The sequence below is a fragment of the Porites lutea genome, chromosome 10 (genome assembly GCF_958299795.1).
Source record: "Porites lutea chromosome 10, jaPorLute2.1, whole genome shotgun sequence".
Classification (NCBI taxonomy): Eukaryota; Metazoa; Cnidaria; class Anthozoa; order Scleractinia; family Poritidae; genus Porites; species Porites lutea.
Window position 1 is genome coordinate 27,058,101 of NC_133210.1, and position 20,577 is coordinate 27,078,677.

General features: G+C 40.2%; 1 protein-coding gene across 1 annotated transcript in view; it reads right to left on the reverse strand.

Annotated features, from left to right (window-relative positions):
- Window positions 1-20,577, reverse strand: part of LOC140949727 (multiple epidermal growth factor-like domains protein 8) — a 48,982-nt gene that overhangs the window by 18,891 nt on the left and 9,514 nt on the right. The window contains exons 4-19 of the mRNA XM_073398865.1: window positions 18,737-18,917; window positions 17,957-18,048; window positions 17,180-17,393; window positions 15,414-15,752; window positions 13,351-14,216; window positions 12,594-12,812; window positions 11,686-11,913; window positions 11,116-11,222; window positions 9,630-9,761; window positions 8,062-8,172; window positions 5,902-5,970; window positions 5,317-5,475; window positions 4,945-5,099; window positions 3,283-3,493; window positions 1,730-2,348; window positions 1,061-1,387 (exon numbers count right to left, since the gene is read on the reverse strand). Coding sequence (XP_073254966.1) covers window positions 1,061-1,387; window positions 1,730-2,348; window positions 3,283-3,493; window positions 4,945-5,099; window positions 5,317-5,475; window positions 5,902-5,970; window positions 8,062-8,172; window positions 9,630-9,761; window positions 11,116-11,222; window positions 11,686-11,913; window positions 12,594-12,812; window positions 13,351-14,216; window positions 15,414-15,752; window positions 17,180-17,393; window positions 17,957-18,048; window positions 18,737-18,917 — 4,029 coding nt within the window. The remainder of the gene's footprint in view (window positions 1-1,060; window positions 1,388-1,729; window positions 2,349-3,282; window positions 3,494-4,944; window positions 5,100-5,316; window positions 5,476-5,901; window positions 5,971-8,061; window positions 8,173-9,629; window positions 9,762-11,115; window positions 11,223-11,685; window positions 11,914-12,593; window positions 12,813-13,350; window positions 14,217-15,413; window positions 15,753-17,179; window positions 17,394-17,956; window positions 18,049-18,736; window positions 18,918-20,577) is intronic.

Below are 20,577 nucleotides of genomic sequence, written 5' to 3' on the forward strand. Positions count from 1 at the left end.
TAGCCAAATAATCGCGTTAGTCAGAACGCACCCCTACCTGGTGGTCCTGTGGCACTAAGGCAGAAAGTTTCGAGCTATCACGGGCGACTGCAAATTAGCCGCCCCTATTAATTTAATCAGGGGTACCTCAGCCGGGAAACTGGACTCCTTTGGACTCGATTTCGTTTCCGTAATTTTTCTGAAGGTGACGAAGGCGGATCCGTAATCAATCATTACCTCTAGTTATAAGCTACTGGGCGAATGACGTCATGCAATGGCAGTAACAACCCTTGAAAAAACTGCCTCGAGGATTTCAAATGCTTAGCAAAGACGAAATTTACAATTACTGGCTAAAACAATAACAGTGTTGTTATAGGGACTCACTATTAGATTCTAAAACAAGGACGACCACGAGTAGGAGATTTTCCCAAAACTAAGTCGTGCTCACGAGAGAACCAGCGTCATTTGCCGAGAAAACGCTATAACCGTCGTCATTCTACTAACGACGCTTTTTAGGGCAACACAGCATTACAACATTGTTGCGACATTGTTTCGAACGGTTGCAACATTGTTCCATCATTTCCACGCAATATTGCTCTGAAAATCGACGTTGCGAATGGTCTCGTGTAACATCACCTTTACAGCAAGGAGCCCAAGTCTGACCTCCTTTAATTAACTCACATTCTTTCATGCAGACATTAACCAATCAGAAGTCAAGGACAGTTTTCAGCTGACTTCTGATTGGATTAAATCTGCACGAAAGAATGTTAATAAATCAAAAGCGGTTACACTTTTAGGCTCTTTGCTGTAAATCACTATTTTTGGAGAATAGGGCCATTTATACGAGGAAAAATAAGACGCGTCTTAAATAAGACGCGAACTGTACCATTTATACGAGCATGTCTTATCTAATAAGACGCGTCTTAGCTAAGCCGCGTCTTATTTTAGACGAAATGTGCCGTTTATACGGAAAGTTCGCGTCTTATTTAAGACGCGTCTTATGTAAGACGCGTCTTATTTTTCCTCGTATAAATGGCCCTAATGTGAAGGTACAGCAAACAGCAGTCTTTTAGTTACTCACCCCATGAAACACAGCGGAATGAAGGTATCTGGCAGACGGGACATCACTTGGTAACTGATTAACTTCTATAACAGACCATGTATTAGAGGTGACATTAAAGCTCAGAATATCATCTAAAAGTCCATACGAGGTCGAATATCCTGCAAACACCAACAAATATCCAGGGCCATGTACCATGGAGTGTCCCAACCGAGAAACGTGACTGACGGTGATATTAGGGCGTGGTAAATCGGCGAGTACTTTTTCCCAAAGACCTGCCCCTATTGTAAGGGTTCGACTGCAGTCAGGGCCGATGAAGCCACTGGTACAAACACAGTGGCCAAGTGTCTACAAATTAAAGTTAAACATACGGTCAATAACCTTCATACTAGTGGTCGGTGGATAAGCCTATTGGGTCTTTGTAGCTTGTGAGAGGCTTTCAGATAGTAGGGAGGTCGCGAACAAAGACTAAGCGAAAATAAGTCGCGCGTGATCTGAGGAAAGGAGTGGCATTTCTCTCCCCAATCTTGTCAAGGTCTCAAGCAATTCAATCTTTTTTAAAGGAAACACAAAACACAAGATGAAACAAATGTTGGAAATGGCATGAACATAATTAAATACAAAACTATTCAGTTACTATGGTACATTTACTTCGTTCTAAAGTTGAAACACAAATAATTGGACACTCACAAGATTACAATTCCCTTGCCCTTGTGACACACTGCAGTTCTTCGGACAAACCAGCTGGTCACAGTTGGCTCCTGTCCACCCCTCTAAACAAACACATCGCTCTCCATCTGATGTCACAACGCACTTCCGGTTATCTCCACAGAGACCAGGACATTTCGTGACCTCAAACTTAGCGCTGAACTTCTGGGACAAAGCGCCTGTGCTTAAATCAGCTGTCATCACCACAACCATGTTCCCTAACAACGCTGTTACAGGCTTCAGTTTAGTCGCGTTCCAGCCACAGAAGGAACCAAGCCTACGAAATGACTGGAATGATTCTAACGGAGACGGGCCCAACGAAAATGGAGGTAAACCATCATACACATCTACATGATCGGTCAGGCAGTTTATTCGGATTTCTTTAAATGTGAGACTGATATGCCCCCTGTTACCAACCGGGGGCGAGGACGGGCCGTAAATGACACCATGACTGGCGTTACTCAGTGATGATATTACCCAGAGGCAACTGGCCTTACTCCTGACCGAGACTCCGCTCCCCTCTTCAGTTGAGATATAACCTTGAGTAATATTCGTAAGGATGCTTCGAGTTTTGCATTCATGGAAACAGATTCCACCATTCCTAAGGGTAAAATGTTTATATAGATTTGAGCAAATACGACAAAGCAAAGAAATTTGGCTCACAAAAGGCTGAAAAAGTAAAAAGCAAATTTGAAATCCTATTTTCTAACCAAGTTACAGTGCGGACATTTTAACAGGGGCACTTAGAAGATTGTCCATTCACAACGTTTTCTGTAAACAAAAGATTCTCAAGTTTTTTTGCAAACGGGCCAATGAAATTAAAGGTTCAACTACGCAACTGTTCACAACTTCAAAACCGTTTGAGCTTATCTGACCTCCCAAGAAACAACCCTCAAATTTATGAACGTCATTGGTACGTTTGCCAAAAAAAAAAAAAGGAAAATCTTTAAATTCAGAAAACGTTGTGATTGGACAATCTTCTTTCAAGTCTCCCGGTTTGAGTGTCTGCACTGTAACACCCACCTAATACAGGATAATAAACAGCATGATAGAAAAACTCCTCGGCAGGTTATTTAACAATTATTCCTCGCGCCCGAATGGGCTCTGAGTCAATAGCTATTGACTCAGAGGCCATGAGGGCGAGAGGAATAATTGTTTTAGTAATATCCAACTAGTTGGTAAAAAATATCGAAACAAAACAACTTAAGCTAGTTAAAGCTAGACTTAAATCCTTTTTTTTGCCGCCAAAAAGCCAGGGCTTTCGCTACTAGTGGGCTATAACATATAGCCTAGTAGCAGCTCAACCAATCAGAACTCAGCATTGATTAAAGACCACTAGTTGGCTTTTACTAAAATTCAATAGTCATACATAGTTTCACCCATAGACCCTAAAGTAAGAATCGCGTTATGTACAGCATAATAAACAGTACCACAGGAAAGTACTGTTCAGTAGCTCTTGTTTTTAAAGTGGCAAATGGCTACAATCTATTAATGACAATACAAGTCATAGAAACTGACTGATACATTCTACTTACTCAGGATTTCCCAAGAGGCCGGGCATGCACACGCTACAGTTGTGTCCCAAAGTGAAATCTGTACAGAAACACTTTCCTGTCTCCATATCACATACATTCTGCTTGGGATCGCCATGACCATTACAATGACATGATTTACACCCCAAAGAAGTTGTTGCATTACCATATGAGCCGGGGATACAAAATTCACAGTGGTCACCCTGAGTATTCTCTGCAATAAACCAAAAAGAAGCACATCAAACATGCAGATCTTTGCACAGGTCATTTTGTTGTTGATGCGGCTAAATATCATTTAGCCAAAGTTAAACTCGAGCGAGTTGGCCGGCAGTCTTTGCCCACTCAAGTACGTTACCTACGGCGCGGCCCTCGGGGAATTGCAGGGCTCCTTGTGTGCTCTTTTGCTAGTGTTGCGTTGCGTTGTAGCTTTACTTGCTGATCGTGGCGGATCAATTTTTGCCTTCTTGCGAATCATTGTGGATTCTTGCTCCCTCTCCTCCCTCCCTCCCCGGTGGTTTCGTAAGTATTCTCTTGGGTAAGTATTCAATCTGAATTTATTCAGTGTGACGGTGCCGGTTAGTGGCCGCTTTTGGGTGGTTCCCGCTTCCAGGGTTGCCATGGATACCTCCTCTCTGCCTATTGCATTTGCCCCCCCCCTCCACTAACCTTTAAGGCAACTGCTCCCAAGCTCATCGTTAGTGATGAGTTTAATTGTTGTTGTTTACATTTTACCCTGCGACCAGAGCCATCTTTTGTCTTCTTCGCAGAAGAGAAAAGAAGACTAAGCCTTAACCTCGTCAAGCCTTTGAGGCCGCAGCAACCCAAAATTCTGGTCTAGTCAATCTTGTTTTCTCTCGTCAAACTGGGTTTTGTGTGCGAGCATCCGTTTATCGATAAACAATGTTCATAACAGAGCCTGCTGTACCAAGCGCACGGATATTAGGCCTGGGTTCAAAGCTGTATTCTAGCAACATGAAGCAACATGTCGCACAAGTTCAACAAAGATCTTACATGATGCTCGATTATGCCAAATCCAGTCAGCGAAAGCAAGGCTTTCCTAGCAGGATGTTTACATTTTTGCTCGTATAGGAGTTTACCCAAGGAAAGGCGTCACCGTGTAAAAAGATTAAGTCAAAAGTTGAAAAAGCTGGTTAACTTTGGGTAATTTTCAGCTCTTTGCCTGGAATATCAAAGGAAATCGTACCAACCATTGAAAAGTGCATAAATGCTGGATGGCATAAACGTTGATGAGCTCATACATTCTTCGAGAAATTTTGCGTTTTTAAGAGCGAATTTTTCTGGTGGCCATTGCATAGGCTTAACTGTAATAAGTCGGATAAATTTAGGATTCTGGGAAACTGCCCACCTACCCCTCCCCTAAGCTAACATTAACAATTGTCACTTAGGGCAAAATGTTGGCTTAGGGGAGGGGTAGGTGGGCAGTTTCTCAGAAACCTATATTGATCCAATAAGCCTTTGTGATCAACATCAATTCTCTCCTAATAATATCAGTAAATAATCAAAAGAAAAGGTTAGGAGAATTAAGAAAATGATCACCTAATTGAAAATGGTTTGATCTTTTATTAAATTCTGTCAAGGAAATGACTGTATGGAGGCTAGTCAGGAGAATCTGTATGTGGATATTGAGACTTCAAGGAACTGTACCTTGACACTTGTCACAAATGCCAATGCCCTGTGAACAGTCACTATGTCCGTTACAGCCGCAATCAGTTGAACAATTTTCACCCAGCCAGCCGAGATGACATTTACACTTGTAGTCTACATCACAATCTCCATGTTCACCACAGTCGTGAAAGCAGCTGAATAATATAAAATACACAAGCTACCGGTAAGTTCATTTTCAGTTTGAAAATTCCTACCTTAATAACTTAAGAGACAACTTGAAGCTATCAAAATAATCTGCAGATCAGAAGCTGGGGTGGTCATAAAAAAACTGAAACAAGAGTGATAGCATGAATATTTCCTAAGCCCACAATTTGGTCTAGGCAGAGCAAAGTGCTGATGACAATTTCTTACGTTTTATTGCAAGCTGTGGTACCATCTCCAGTGAAACCTCTCTTACAGATGCATTGAAAGGAACCATGCGAGTTGTTGCAAGTGGCATTTTCATGACATTGAGCAATGCCCAGTTTGCACTCATCTACATCTGGACACTCAGAATATGACCATATAGTGCTGAAATAAATATGATTGCTAAATAAATATAACTCTTCAAGCTACAATAACTACATCCCCCCAGGTGGGGAGGCTTATTTATCTCAAGCCCATTTAAGGGAGGCTCAATAGAGACGGGGGGCTTATTTGAGAGGAGGGGCTTATTTAATTTAGAAAAGATGATGGTATTAGTTCTCCATAAAGAACTAGAATACAAAGTGGAAAAGCTCAAGTACAAGAAGGTTGAAGGTCATGCAGCCGATGATCAGAATCAAATCCGAACTTCCAGTTGGTAAATAAACCATCCCGGGACAGTCCACACGAAGTTTTACAGTCGTGATAGATTAACATAGTCTATCATTTAATTAATAAAAAATAACTAGGGGAGGGGAGGGGGGGCTTAATGAGAAGGGGGGCTTATTTGAGAGGGGGGAGAAGGGTTCATACCTTCCATTTGTTGGAAAAATATTTGGGCACTGTCCGCCGTATGGGGCGACAAAGTCACCTGAAAAACATCTGAATAAAAAAATACATTAATAAGAAATGAATGGATCAATCAATCGATCAATCAATTAAACTATGACAGAATATGGAGACATAGACCACTGGTTTTTTCAGCTTAAAGGCTTTCATATTTTTCTGCAGAAAATATTCAAATTAAATACTACCTTTAGGATTACATATTTTTCTTCCAGGAAACAATTTGATAGATATGTAAACAATGACTTGCACACACGTTAAATACACCACTTAATGAGTTATCCTGTTACTTCAAAATAATATTGATTTACACTGAAATAAAGGTTAAAAATGTTAAAGAATAAAGATTTGAAAGCTGATGATTAGCTAAAGAGTAGAAAGGGGACATAGATCTGTACGGGTTGTTACTGGCAGTTCAGGTGAGAATGGGTTAAATTAACTGAGTGCAAAGGTACTATCTTTGCCCTGCAAACAGTTCAACACTGCAGGACACTGTCAGATGACCAGGTAGAAATAGCAGTTCCATGTGAAACTGTCTACGAGAATAGTACAATTGAATCTCCAATACCTTTGGCCTAAGTGGCTGCTTAATAGAGGTTGGCTGCTCAATCGACGTTCATCATAAATTAGCATAATCTTAAGCAAAAAAATCCCTTTATTTTGAAAGAAACAGGCAATGGGAGCCGAATCAGTCATCACCTTCTATCTTGGACTGTATTTTCCTTCATCATTTTAAAATACGGCCAAACTAAGTGTATTAACACTTGTTTGTCACTTATTAGAGGTGACAACAACAGAAGAACTCTCGTTTGGATGGCAAAAAGGCCTCTTAATGAAGGTTCAACTGTACTTGCATTCTACATCATTAAGTTGATACTTTAAGACAAACAAGAACGCTCTTAGTAGCGTTGAGTCTCGCTTGCTTGGAGATGAGTTTTGTTGTCAAAGGCCCTGGTGCGGTTATACTTCTTTTTCGTTTGGAAAACAAAACGAGTGTTTTATTTCATAATGCATATATACTCAAAAAGTAAAAATTGCAAGGAGAGACAGGCCGCACATCTTAGCCTCAAACTGGTGTGAAACCTTTGAAAACCTTCTACATATTGATATTGCTCCATTGAGGATTCTACACTAGAAAAATTAAACGATGATTTGTATCGGTATCAGGGGCCCATGACTCTGTCAGTATAAATATACATAGCTTCTTTGTACTGGACCAAGATACGACTCGGCACAGAATATGTTCATCAAAGGAAAAAAGTGTAAGTTGAACAGTACCTTATACAACGCACAGTTAATTCAGTTCTCGTCAAAACAATCACTGACTCAGACAGACTCGGATTAGTTTAATTGAATTTAGCCTTCAGTACAGCAAACGGGTTATGTTCTGTGAAATTTATCTACAGTCTGCGACCCACATCATCACTGATCCACGATTTATTTATTTTATTTTCAAGTTCTTTTTAACCAATCCTTGATCCCTGATTTCTCGATCCTCGATCCTGATTTTCCAGTACACCTTGAAGTTTTGCTCACTAGGATTATTCTTTTGTTTTCGACCACTGAAGTGATCAGTTGTTCCAAAATAATCAACGCTTTCAACCCATAGAATTCTGGGACCAACCCGTTCCGGAAAAGCTCGATATGGGATTTTTAGTAACTATGGACATGAAGTGCTGCAAGTAGAGTGTGCGGTTAGTCAAGTTCAAAGCTACCCGTATAAACACATCCGTGACACGTTAGGGTGGATTTCCACTGATGCATTTTTGGCTCCGCACGTTAACACACGTAAATTTTAATCACGTAAATCAAATAGAGGTAAGACATAAAGTGTTGCATAATTACACGAAAATCAAAGGCCTCCATTCGAGGAAAATTACGTCACTGCCAAACTTACATGCGTCATTTCAGTCATCGCCGAAATAAACTGCATTCTCATCACGAGACTCATTTCCATACAATGAAAGTGGTCACGATTCTTATCCTCAGTTTCCACGGTCTTCGCTAAGAACGCGGGGCCTACAAACTAGGTCCGACGAAAAAAAAAACGACTGCATTTTAAGAGTCTCGCTCTGCTCAAGCAAGCGAGACTAAAAATGATTAGTTTCACAAATTAAAGTACTATACCTTCCAATGCGTGGATCGTCATCATTTCCGCACCAACCACACCTGTTACCTCTTAGGCAACTCTGACAATTTGTGTGCTGACTGCAGTTGGAACATTGACCTCCATGGTAACTAAAAACAAAAACATTGTGCTATAAACAATGGTAATAGGACTGACTGGAGTCCAATTTGGTCTGTAATAGTTTAATCGTGAGTATGATTACAGACAGAATTGAACGACACGTAGTTCTGTTACCAATTAACCATAACTATAACAAAATTTGTGATATTTTGGGCTTTTCTAAATTAAAACACAAGAAATTCTGAGAGTTTTCTTGTTAGCAGTGAAAAAAGCCATTTAAGTGGGCACATGCTATGGCGCGTACTGTCCATTATTGCTTAGACATGACACATACTGTCCTACTGCATTCTTCTATTAGTGCTGAAATCAGGACAGTTGATAGCCATTCAGATTTGAAAATTTTGTTATACCGATAGTTATGATTAATATAAAAAAATGACCAAAAAAGATGCTTAAAGAAAGATAGTAGATGTACCTAGAATAAACTGTCACAAAGACAACATATATTTCACTCAGAGATAAAAATGTTAGACCAGCATTACGTGGATGAAAGGAAGAGTTTTATGCAATCTCTAGCTTGATGGGAGAGTGTGTTGATTTAAGGAGTGTTTGCAGGATTTAAAGTTTAAATTTTGAAATATATTGCTTTTAGTATCAGTATATAAATGGAAGCTCTGCTTTTAGCCCTGGGTAAATCTATATATTATGTTAGAACAGGAGTTACAAAAAGGCCTTATTCTATACACCCCTTATTTATATTTATTATCAACTGACTCTGAAAGTAGGGAAAGAGTACCAGGGGGTAGGGTACTTCCATATGACAAGGACAAAAATATTGATGTAAAAAAATAGAATCCAAGGGACATTTGAAGATGAAGGGGGTGGGGGGGGGGGGTATTGTTCTACAATAATTATTATAGTCAGAACTACTTACAAGTCTTTAAACCACGAGCACAAAGAAGGGCACTACTAATGTGTATACCTTGTTCTTTAAGCCATTAACCAAAAAAAGAGTGCTTCACATCGAGTTTTACACTAAAACTGTGGAATGATCTGACCATAAAATGGAATGCTCTGACTTGGAACGATCTGACTATGGAACAAAGTGACTACAAGACAAGAAGGTATTATGAAAGGGGTACCTTTTCTGTCAAAAATAATACATAACCTTTTAAGCCCCAATATCCATATACAAATTCTCCAAACTGATCTCTATATATTTCCTTAAAGAATGTGTTGAGAAGTTGATAAAAGATCAAAGCATTCTCTCTTAGATGATCATTTTATTAACTCTCATAACCTAATCTCTTGACAATCTGTGGATATTGTTAGGAGAAAATTGATGTTGGTCACCATTGGAACTTAAAGGGATAAAAGGGTAAGGGGTCAGATCTTAGGGCGGAGCCTCCTCACATATATCTTTGTCAAGTGCCCCCAGGAACTGAAGTGAGTTCAGCCTTTTCTACAGCAATAGGATTAATGTTAATAGGATAATAATTAATGTCACCTGTCAATCCAGTGGGAGCACTGTCCATAGGGATAAAGAGATGTGTATGTTCCAAATACAAAACAGCTTTGGGTCTTGTCGCACCAGGTACATCCTACTCTGTCACTAAGACAACTTTCACATGTTTTGCGGCTGTAACATGTATGTATAGTAAAGCATTAAGATATTATAATAATAACTTTGATATTTTTTGAATAATCGATTTTAAGATTTTATATTTTTAAATTTTTTTTTACTTGTAAACATATTTTACTTTTTTTGTAATAATTAATTAATTGGTTATATTAATGCATGAGGGCCCCACTGAAAACCGCCTTGGCGAGTTGGGCTCCCTCTATAAATATTATTATTATTATTATTATTATTATTATTATTATTATTATTATTATTATTATTATTAAATATTATTATTATTATAGTAAAATCCAACTAGTGGTCTATTATCAATGTTGCATTCTGATTGGTTGAGCTACTACTAGGCTATATGTTATAGCCCACTAGTAGCGAAAAGCGCAGGCTTTTTGGTGGCAAAAAAGGATTAAAGTCTAGCTATAACTAGCTAAAAGTTTTTTATTCTCAATATTTTTGACAAACTAGTTGGATTTTACTTATAGCCTCTGAGTCAATGGCCAATTCGGCCAAAGCTATTGACTCAGAGCCCATTCGGGCTAAAGGAACAATTGCTAAATATCTGTCATGCAAGTCTGCAGGTTAAAGGGTTAAGGATAACAAGTTAACCATTTTTAAAACCCCAATATCCACATTCAAATTCTCTGGACTGATCTCCCAACAATTCCCTAAATTAGCTGAGAGAATTCAATAAAAGATCAAAGCGTTTTCCCTTTGGTTAAAAAATCGACTTGTCCCCATTTGCATTTGGATTGCAAGCGGAGAATAGAACACTAACAGAGTATGTAACTGAAGGGAATGTTAGGGGTGATAGGAAGGAGAAAAAATGCTTTCCTGCGACCACGTTTCTTGTTAATTCAAAAAGTACAAGTGGCAAATTGTTATTGCTCTAAATAATTAAAATTTGTAACTGTTCATCAGCAGGATCTTGCCTGATGTGCCTGTCATGATGGCCACCAAAAGGTCGCTTGAGAAGTGAATTCACGTTTTATCAATCTCTATCATGATAATTCTTACTCGCTTACTTTGTCAAACTCTTCTGGAGCTTAATTCTCAAGAACCAATATCCAAGTTCAGAAAGAGAAAGAAAAATTTTTTCATCACATCCTCCACAAAACATGAGATTAGGAAGTTTTATGTCGTAGTCGTGCAGTGACAGCAAAGAAATGTACAAAAAGCGTATTGCACGTGCAAAGTTATTGTTTTGCCTATTCAACCGATTGCTTTTTTTACATTTCCCATTGTCATTGCCATCCTCATTGCTTAAACATCCTATTAATAGGAGACTGAGAGACAACTGGTTGCAAGTCAGTAACCTATCCTTAGAAAGCAAAACTGTATTAAAGAAGTTCATTACCTTAAGCAAGGACTGCTACAATCTTCATGAACAGTTGTCAACTTTTGCCCCCGTTGATAACAACCAAGTGTCAGACCTTTACCGGCACCCCAAACACAATTGCTGTCCTGGACATTTAACAAAAAAACAAGCTTTTATTACATGTATTTTCGGGAACTTCTTACAAGGTTAAGTCCGGTTTTTCTGGACAAAATGTTCTTAAATGAAATGTGTGTTCCATTTGTTTAAACCCTTTGATAGTCCTTGATACTAGTACTACACTTGAACCTCTCCACAATGGCCGCAGTAGAGAGGTTTAAACAAGAGTCAATGTACGGACTGTCTGCTGAGACAAAAAAGTGGGTGTTGTAGACAGCTGGCCATTGTGGAGAGGTGGCCGTTAGTGGAAGTTTGATTGTAGTTTCGCAAAGCTGTTTTTCAGTGAAAGGAACTGATTTGTGTGCATGGTAAATGTGATTCCAGAATGAAATTAACCAGTCCTGAGTTTTCCTCTCCTTTTGCCCAAACTGTGAACCGAATGGTTCAAAAAGCCTCAGGTGTGACAATAAAACTTGGTATTATAACAAGTACCTGATTACATGATGAACAGTCCACATAGTCTGAACACACTGTACATTCTGTTTGATTTAGAGTGCGATGCTTTGGATTTCCACTACTGTCAAAACAAGAGCCAGTATTGCGTGACATACAGGCTGTCACACACCATCCACAATTTGCATTTGTCATGCATGCAAGGCAACTCTTGTGCCCAGAGCAGTCTGAACTACTGTAAGGCTGGAGGAATTGTGCTGATAAAATCTATAAGAAATAACTATGGTGAGAAACCAAACTTACTGAGTTAACTAGCCATAGGTAAAATGAACCCTTGCAGGGCTCAGAAAAAAAATTAAATTCAAGATTGTCCTTTGGGCAAGCCGCTTTCACAATTTTGCTTGCCCAGGGCCACCTCTTGCTCATTTTAGTTTAGGTTTCTCGGGAAACTGCCCACCTACCCCTCCCCTAAGCTAACATTAACACATACTTCTCACTTAGGGCAAAATGTTGGCTTAGGGGAGGGGAAGGTAGGCGGTTTCTCAGAAACCTAACCTGATCCAATGATTTTGTTAGAGGATGATTTGCCTGGACCCTTCCTTGCCCGTTAGGCAAATGAGCTAAGTTACTTGCCTGGCAAGAAAATCTACTTTTCCTGGACTACTGGAGGGAACTTTTTTTCTGAGTTGTGCTTTGATAATTTGTAAGGGAAGTGTTTCAAGTGGTAAGAAGGTTAGGTTATACACAAAAACACTTGGGATTTTTTGCATGTAACTCTGTCAGTTTTCAAAATGGGATACCTGTGCATAGATGTATCCTTTTCGAACTCACTGCTTAAACGCTTAAAATGAAAGCTAAATGGAATTTAGAAACAAAAAATATGCATTGCTCCATAAGGATGAAAACAACCAAAGCTGTCATTAAAGGGTAAACAGACATATGCTCACCTCATGTGTACTAATACCACTACCCAAACTTGTTCGGTTCCAACTGAGTGTGAAATGAGAATTGCCACCATCTTGGGGTGAAGTTTTGTTTATAATGACCTTGATAAAGTAGCGTTTGTCTTCAGCTTGTGATGGAAAGAGTATCTGGTTGCTGCTACGCTGAAGTTGTTCAGAGAGACAATCTCCAAAAACAGTGTGTTTACAACTGCCTACCAACTCCTGATAGAAAAAGAAAAATTACACATTTCTTAATGTTTTGGATGCAGTTAAAATGCAATTTAAATGAGTTAACAACAAGTCTTATCTTGCTGGCCAGCAATGTTGCAAGATGTACATGCCCATGCCCATGCCCATGCCCATGTGCTCTTGGAGTTGTGTGAGTTGTACCATGTTTAAGTGAGATTAAGTGTTCTGGCCTTTTATTAGTATTCAGCCTTGGCATTGTACGGACTCAGTTTATAGCCATTCGCCCCTCCCTTCCCTAGTCATTCCAAAGACTTGCTCAGTGTGACAGGTGCCTGTTTTCTTCCCTAGCATGTGGGGCTCTTGGCTGGGATGCCAGGATTTGCCAGCCATTGGAGTGGTCTCCTACTCCTTAAATACAAAGTTCCCTGGGGGAGCATACTATTTGTTATGCCTGTAAGTAGCACAGCAATAATATATGGCTGTACAAAATTCTATTGAGAACCCTTGTACATTCATGATTTGAGTCACTGAGCCCTACATGTATGGTACTATAAAATTGTCATACACTTACCTGGTTAGCTTCTGTGTCATCTGTACTAAGCCACACTTCAACTTTACCAGACGCAAAATTAACGATTGAAAAAATCACTCCATAATCCCTCCAAGGAGATGACAGGTATTTATAGGGGTATATATATCCAATAAGCTGAACTGTGGAAGGACGCAACACCCAGACTTCTGTCTTCAAAGCAATCATAACGTTATCAGGAACAGAACTGAGTGGATACATTTGATTTTCCACAACTGTAATCCCTGGAGGGTGGTCACTGCTCTGGCACTGGTTAAATGATGTCAGAAATTGTCCATAGTCACCCCACCAGCCTCTCAAAGATTCTCTGTTGTTATTGTTTACTGTTTGACAGGCACCCGTGGGGGACCCGCTCGGGTAGCAGCTACTATCCTGCACACACCAGCCACAGGTTGTACTTCCAAATGATAAACAAGCACCACACTGCTTGAATACAGCACAAAGGCCTGGACAAGACCCAGTTTTGAGACTCACACCACAACTACCTGACTGAGCCCGACTGAAACACTTAGAATCTGTACTACACCATCCACAATCAGGGTCATCTTTACAACTCTTTTCCGCAGTGTAACTTCCGCATTGACCTCCTGTAGAATTTTTGTCAGCGATTATGGCGGTTGGCAGCTTATATCCCAAGACATCACCCAGTGGCTGTCCACTAAACCCTCCCACAACCAACAGGACGCTTCCATTTCGTGGCACAACTTGGTGGGAAAATCTGCCACGCAGTTGAGTGGATGATGAAGATGGAGAGAGAGCTTGAAATATATCTGAAGAAATCCACTTCTGGCATTTTAAGTGGTAAAAGAAAAGGCTGTTATTATAGCACGTTTGATGTATATTTCCACCTAAAGTTTGGAAAAACAAACAATGTTCAGCTATCAACTACAGTAAACTTCCAATATGAGCCCCCCCCCCCCCCCCCCCCATTCATAGACCTATCCAGTGCCGGATCCACATCTTGAGATGGGGCAGGGGGGGGGGGGTGGGCAGGCCCCCCGGGCCCCTCCCTTGGATCTGCCACTGCTATCTACCTGTAAACAAAAAAAATACATTCCCTGAATATAAGCCCTCCCCTCCGTACTTTACTTGCTGCATTGAAATGAATTTGACTTTTTCTGACATTTTGAAGTTTAAAAAAGTGATGAAATTCAAAAAGTATTTTGATTAGCACTGCTACGTAGCTTGTTTAGAAGGCCTCAAAAAACCCTCTAAAATTAATATAAAATCCACTACTCTTATGGGGCTTTTCAGGGATAATAAAAAAAATTCAAATTAAGAATAACAAGGTGAAGAATCCCAGCTGCTAGGAGGCGAACAAGTTGACGTTTTACAAGCATAACTGAGGATTTGAACTCAGGACTATGAGAAAAAATTCAGCTAATGGTCAGGTCAGCACTTTAACTTGGGGCCTGTCGATCAGGGTTTGTACCCTTTTTTAAACAAAAAGTTCAAAGACTTTTCAAGGACTTTCAAGGACACATTTCCCATTTTTCAAGGACTCCATTTAGTTCAAAAAAGAGCCTTGAGTCTGTCATTTTTAGTTCTTCCACAAAATGAGCAATTTTATCCTGAAGGTCTTTCTCAGTTTGCTCCTTTTCATTTACAGTTCTCTTTAAATTAGAAAGTTAGCACCAAAATTCAAGGACTTTCAAAGACTCAGGATTGTCAGAAAGTTTTGAAGTAGATGGCTGAGTTGTCAAAGTACGCGGCCAGTCCAGGGATATTTTATTTACAAAAACGCCACTCGTAAAGAAATGCCAAGCAGAGTAGCCAGCCGATACTAGCCAAGTAGGCAGCAATTTTCGCCGGCAGCTGGCTACTTTTGACAACCCTGAGGATTTTCATGGCATGTGCAAGCCATGTGTGGATAACAAGTCCAGCAATCTGACTACTTGGCTGGCTACTCCCACATGCTAGGCTACAGTGGTCTCCCCCATGGCTAGTCTTCTACGCAGCCATTTTTATCTCACCAGAGGAGTATTGAGTGACAAGACAATAACAGCTGCATAGGTGACTTCCTCTAAGCAAGAAAATTCTCTCACCATATATGATCATATAGTCTCCAACCAACACTGCAGAGTGAAATGCACGGCCTCGTGGAACACTGCCACTATCTGGGGTAACAGCCAATTCAGACCACACTTGAAGATCAACATGAAATGCAAGGAGTTTGTTTGAGCGATCACTGACTCTGGCTCCTTTAGGAACAAATCCTCCAAAGACAATAATAGATCTCATGTCTGCATAATAAACTGCTGAGTGGCCAATCATGCGCAGATGATCTTCATTTCCTGATTTGTATGAGATCTTTTCCCAACCAGTTTGACTAGACAGTGAATATGAGTACATGGCCGAGGAGAAATGGTCGGTAGTTGTACGGCCTGTTGGTTTGAAAACATGAACTGGGTTTGTTGTTTCATCAAACACATGAGTCAGATTGTTCTGAGTACCCCCCCAAAATCCCCGCTTAACCCTTTAAACCCTAAGATCAAAAACTGAATTCTCATTTGTTCCCCTATTCATTTCCCACAGAAGTAGTGGGGAGAAGTTGATGAAATATCAATTAAATTCATCTTGTGTGATCATCTCCGTAATTCTCATGACCACTGTGTTATACAAAGAATTGAAATTACAAGGAGAAATTTGATGCTGAGTACTCTTAGGGCTTAAAGGGTTAATGAAGCCACCCATAAAAACAGTTGACGTAGTCCTTGAGCAATGGTCTATCTTTCATGGGGGGAGGGACTGTTATGGGCCTGTGTAGCGCTGTTGTGGTGACCGTGCCAAGAACTGGCAAATATAAGTAAATAAATAAATACATAAGTTTTCACAACTTTCAAACCACCAAAAATGAACATTTTGAATGAGACTATTAGCTCATTACAGAATACATGGATAAATAAATGATTATTGATTGATTGATGGCAGCTCCTTCATGACTAGGAATTGAACATTATCATGGTACCCAACCGACTAAAGGCTGGTTTTCACTAGCGACTTAGTCGGAGTCTGAGTCGTAACAGCGCTTATGACTCGGTGAAAATCACAAATCTGAGCCATAAGCAGAGTCATAAGCGAGATGAAATCAGAGTCAGAAGAACAAGAACATTTCCATTTCCTCCGACTCCGCTTGTGACACTGTCACTTATGACTTTGTGAAAATCAGATTGTTGGAGTCCGAAGCTGAAATGGAAGGATAAACCAATCAGAATGCACGTTCCCATGCTTTGTGATTCGTTTAGTTCTTCTGCTTCTGCGGGCAACTCCAACAACCTAGTTTTCACTTGATCCTAAACTATGAAGTCGTAAGCAGAAGCAGAATGCTGTTTTCACTACAACGTAAAGTTTTATGCTTATGATTCCGACTCCGTCGCTAGTGAAAACCAGCCTTAAGCCAATAAGTCTGCAGTTCATTAATTACGATCATAGTAAAAAGGGTGGAATGGTTTACTGTTATGAAGCCTGTTAGACCCCTTTGTTGTAGACTTGATGGTGCACAACTATCAAAAGCATTCCTATTGCTTTGATCTTATTGACCAATAAAAACATCACATTAATTTATTCCATCACCACTTGAGCACCATCAGGGAGCTCCAAACATAAACTGCAGCATCGCTCTGTTTGCCACAATTTCTTAACCAGTCTCCTCTACTAACTATATCATAATACACAAGAGACTAAGATATCTGATTGGTGTCACCCTCGCTCATTAAACAGAGCCAATTTAACTTCTTGTTTCTTTTCTTTTTCTTTCTTGTTTTTTGCTGTATAGTGTGACCAGTGCCAGAATTTTATGAATAGAGCTTACCACCAAAAATGTATAATACATCGTCCACCAGAGTGGCTGTATGTTCAGCAACAGGAGGAGGTTTAAATGAATCATTCACTGCCAACTCTGTCCATTTACTGACAGATATGTTGTAAAGCCACAGTTCGTTGGTGACACTTCTGTCTTGTAATTCTCCACCAAAAAGCACCATGCTGTCATGATACAGGCTTGCAGACTGAGAAAAACGACCCGCCTACCAAAAAAATGCATACATGTCAGGTCTCAAACTGTCAATAACGCTATCTGAGATGATAGTATTTTTTAAAAGTTATGCAAATAGGTGTAGGGAGTTTTTTTCAAGAGGAGAAGGAGATAGATATGAAAATCCTTTGCTCTTGAAAAACATCTCAGGCTGCCCCCCCCCCCCCCCCCCCATCCAGCCCATATGGATTCACATAAGTACGGCTTTTTTGCCTCCTCTCCAGATGAGAAAGAATCCCAATAAAAAAAATCATGCACAGCACTCCCCAGATAAAAGTCTATAATAATTTTATTCTCCTTTAATTTAAACACCTTTGTTCAGCTGCTTATTTGAAAATTAATGAAACCCCTGACAGTTACAAAAGTAGCATTTTTTTTGCTTTCAATTTTTGAAGTGTTTTTGACGAGTTTCAACTCCAGTGTTAATATATCTATATATATATTGTTATAACTGTAAATGATGGTTATGTAGACACTGGAAGTGATTCTTTGATGTGAATGATGATTGAAAGAAAGCAAATTCACTTTTTAAAGATCCTTAATATTTGGACTCACTGGTTTAGGAGACTCAGGATGGACCTCACTCCAAAGACTTGTTGTAAAATTGAACTGCAGCAAGTCAGCATACACCTCATTTAAAGAAAAGCCTAGTAAAGATAAAATAACATAATGTTCCCTTATAATAAACTCATCACTAATTGGTGACCTTGGCCTGGCCCTGAAAGATCATTTAGCACTAATCCAGAATTAATGTTTTGTTACAGTTTTTGTATTTACTCTCCTATGCACTGCTTACAGTCACATTTTGTGTTATCATTACTGTATCTCAGAGTAAAGGCACAACAGTATTTTGTAAGCTTGAGTTACATGTTCTTAGACAAGAAAACTGTGCTTAAAATTTGGCTGAAATCTTGGGTTAAACTTGAGGAACTGGGCCCTTACCAAGAAACCAGGGGGGGGGGGGCACTCAAGGAAAGTTTCGGTAGAGGTGTTCTGCCAAAGTTTTCAAGCCATGACCCTGTTTAAGACAAGAAACCTGAATCCTTTACATGCACAAGTAGACTGCTTTAATATTGCCACAATACATTCAAGATGCTAAATGGTGAAAACCCTGTTCAAGAGTCAAGACCCTGAAAACCACACCCTGCTCTGGGGCACATACCCATCTAGGCCAAATAAAGGAGTGCCCCCCCCCCCCCCCCAACACACACACACCCTCTGGGGGCTGAGTCCAACTTAGGGGTCATGTGCTTACTGGACAAAACCACTTGACACGTTGCTTTGCTGTTAAAATGTTTAAGTTTCAATTTTTTTAAAATTACAAAATGTACAAACCTCCAAAGGCAAGTAGAATATCGCTCTTCTCAAAGTATATGACTGAATGACCAATCCTAGGGCTGAAAACTGAAGATGTCGATGAAACCGTGAACCATTTGTTAGAGTCCGCATTAGTAAGAGTGGGAAGAGAACATGATTCACCAATGTATCCACTATTACATTCACAGTGACCCTGGGTCTGTTAATAACAAAGCAAATAAATAAGTGGAAGATACTTAATAAATAGATAGCAAGTTTCCATGGTCGTCATGCTTATACACCATAGCAATGATGTCAAAATGTTCAAAACTCAAGTGGAATAGTGTGTGGTGTCACAGCAAAGTTGTAAACATTGTTTTTGACATCATTTCTGTGGTCTACAAAAGAAAAGATTAAAAGAAAATTGTCATCTATGTTTGTTTTACAACACAATTTCCACTGAAGTCTCTTAGAAATTGTGAGCGAGACAGAGAAAAATTGTGCCATCAATGCAACATTTCTGTAGTCTATACCTCTCAAAAACCAAGATACAGCTTGACGTATCAGCGTGACTTATCAGCTCACAGTTATTGTGAAATTAACATTATTAGTACGAGTAATAGCATGATTTGTAGTGATATTTGGCATAAATACCACGAGTGATATTTCGAAATTGTTATACGTAATTTCACGAGCCGTTACAGGGTGCAAAGAAAGTCAGTTTTACAGCCTGCCATTCGGGCAAGCTGTAGCTAGCATGTACTAGCCCACAAGTCATTTCAACTAGCCCCAAAACCCTTTTTGATTAGCAGGATTGATTACAATCCCTTTGTAATTTGAATTTCCCTCAAAAACAGCACTTGCCCGTCGGGCAAGTTAAGAACAAAAATCACTAGCCTGATAGCAAATTCCACTAGCCCCGGGCTATCGGACATGACTTTCTTTGCACGTTGCGTTAGGTGAGTGAAATTTGAGACAATTTTGAAATATCACGAGTGGTATTTATGCCAAATATCACATACAAATCATGCTATTATTTGCTTATACTACTACCCGCAAAAGCTTTGTAATTTTCACATGTAGGTATTTCAAATTAAGCTGAAATACCACTGCTCTAAGCCAATCAGATTGCAGACATTTCTCATGTAGTAGTATAACCCTTGTAAAAATTTATCAGCGATCGCGCCGCGATCGCGCCGCGATGACCGCGATCGCGGCGCGATTGTGCATATCGCGGCGCGATTTAGATTAATCGCGCCCGCGATAGCGACGCGGTGATCGCGATCGCGGCAAGGTTATAGCGATCGCGGCGCGGTGATCGCGACACGATGATCGCGATCGCGACGCGGTGATCGCGATCGTGACGCGGTGATCGCGATCGCTGGGCGATGATTTTGATCGCGGCGCGATATCAGCGATCGCCATGCAATTGAAGTAAATCGCGGTTGCAATAGCGACGCGATGATCGCGATCGCGGCGTAGTGATCGCAATCGCGGCGTGGTGATCGCGATCGCGGCAAAGTTATAGCAATTTCAACGCGATGATCGTGATCGCGGGAAGATGATCGCGATCGCGGTGCAATTTTGAAAAATCGTATCTGCGATCCCAAGGCCCGAATTGCGATGCTGGCGATGAAATCGCGATTGCGGCGAAGTTATAACGATCTCAGCCCGATGATCGTGATCGCAGGAAGAAGATTACTATCGCGGTGCGATTCAGAAAAATATTATCCGCGATCTCAGGGTCACAATGGTGAAGATAGAGCGATCGTGGCGAAGTTATAGCGATCTCAGCGGAATGATCGTGATCGCAGGAAGATGATTGCGATCGCGAAGACAGACAGTTTTTATTTTAGCTCGATGATATTAAACGCTATGCA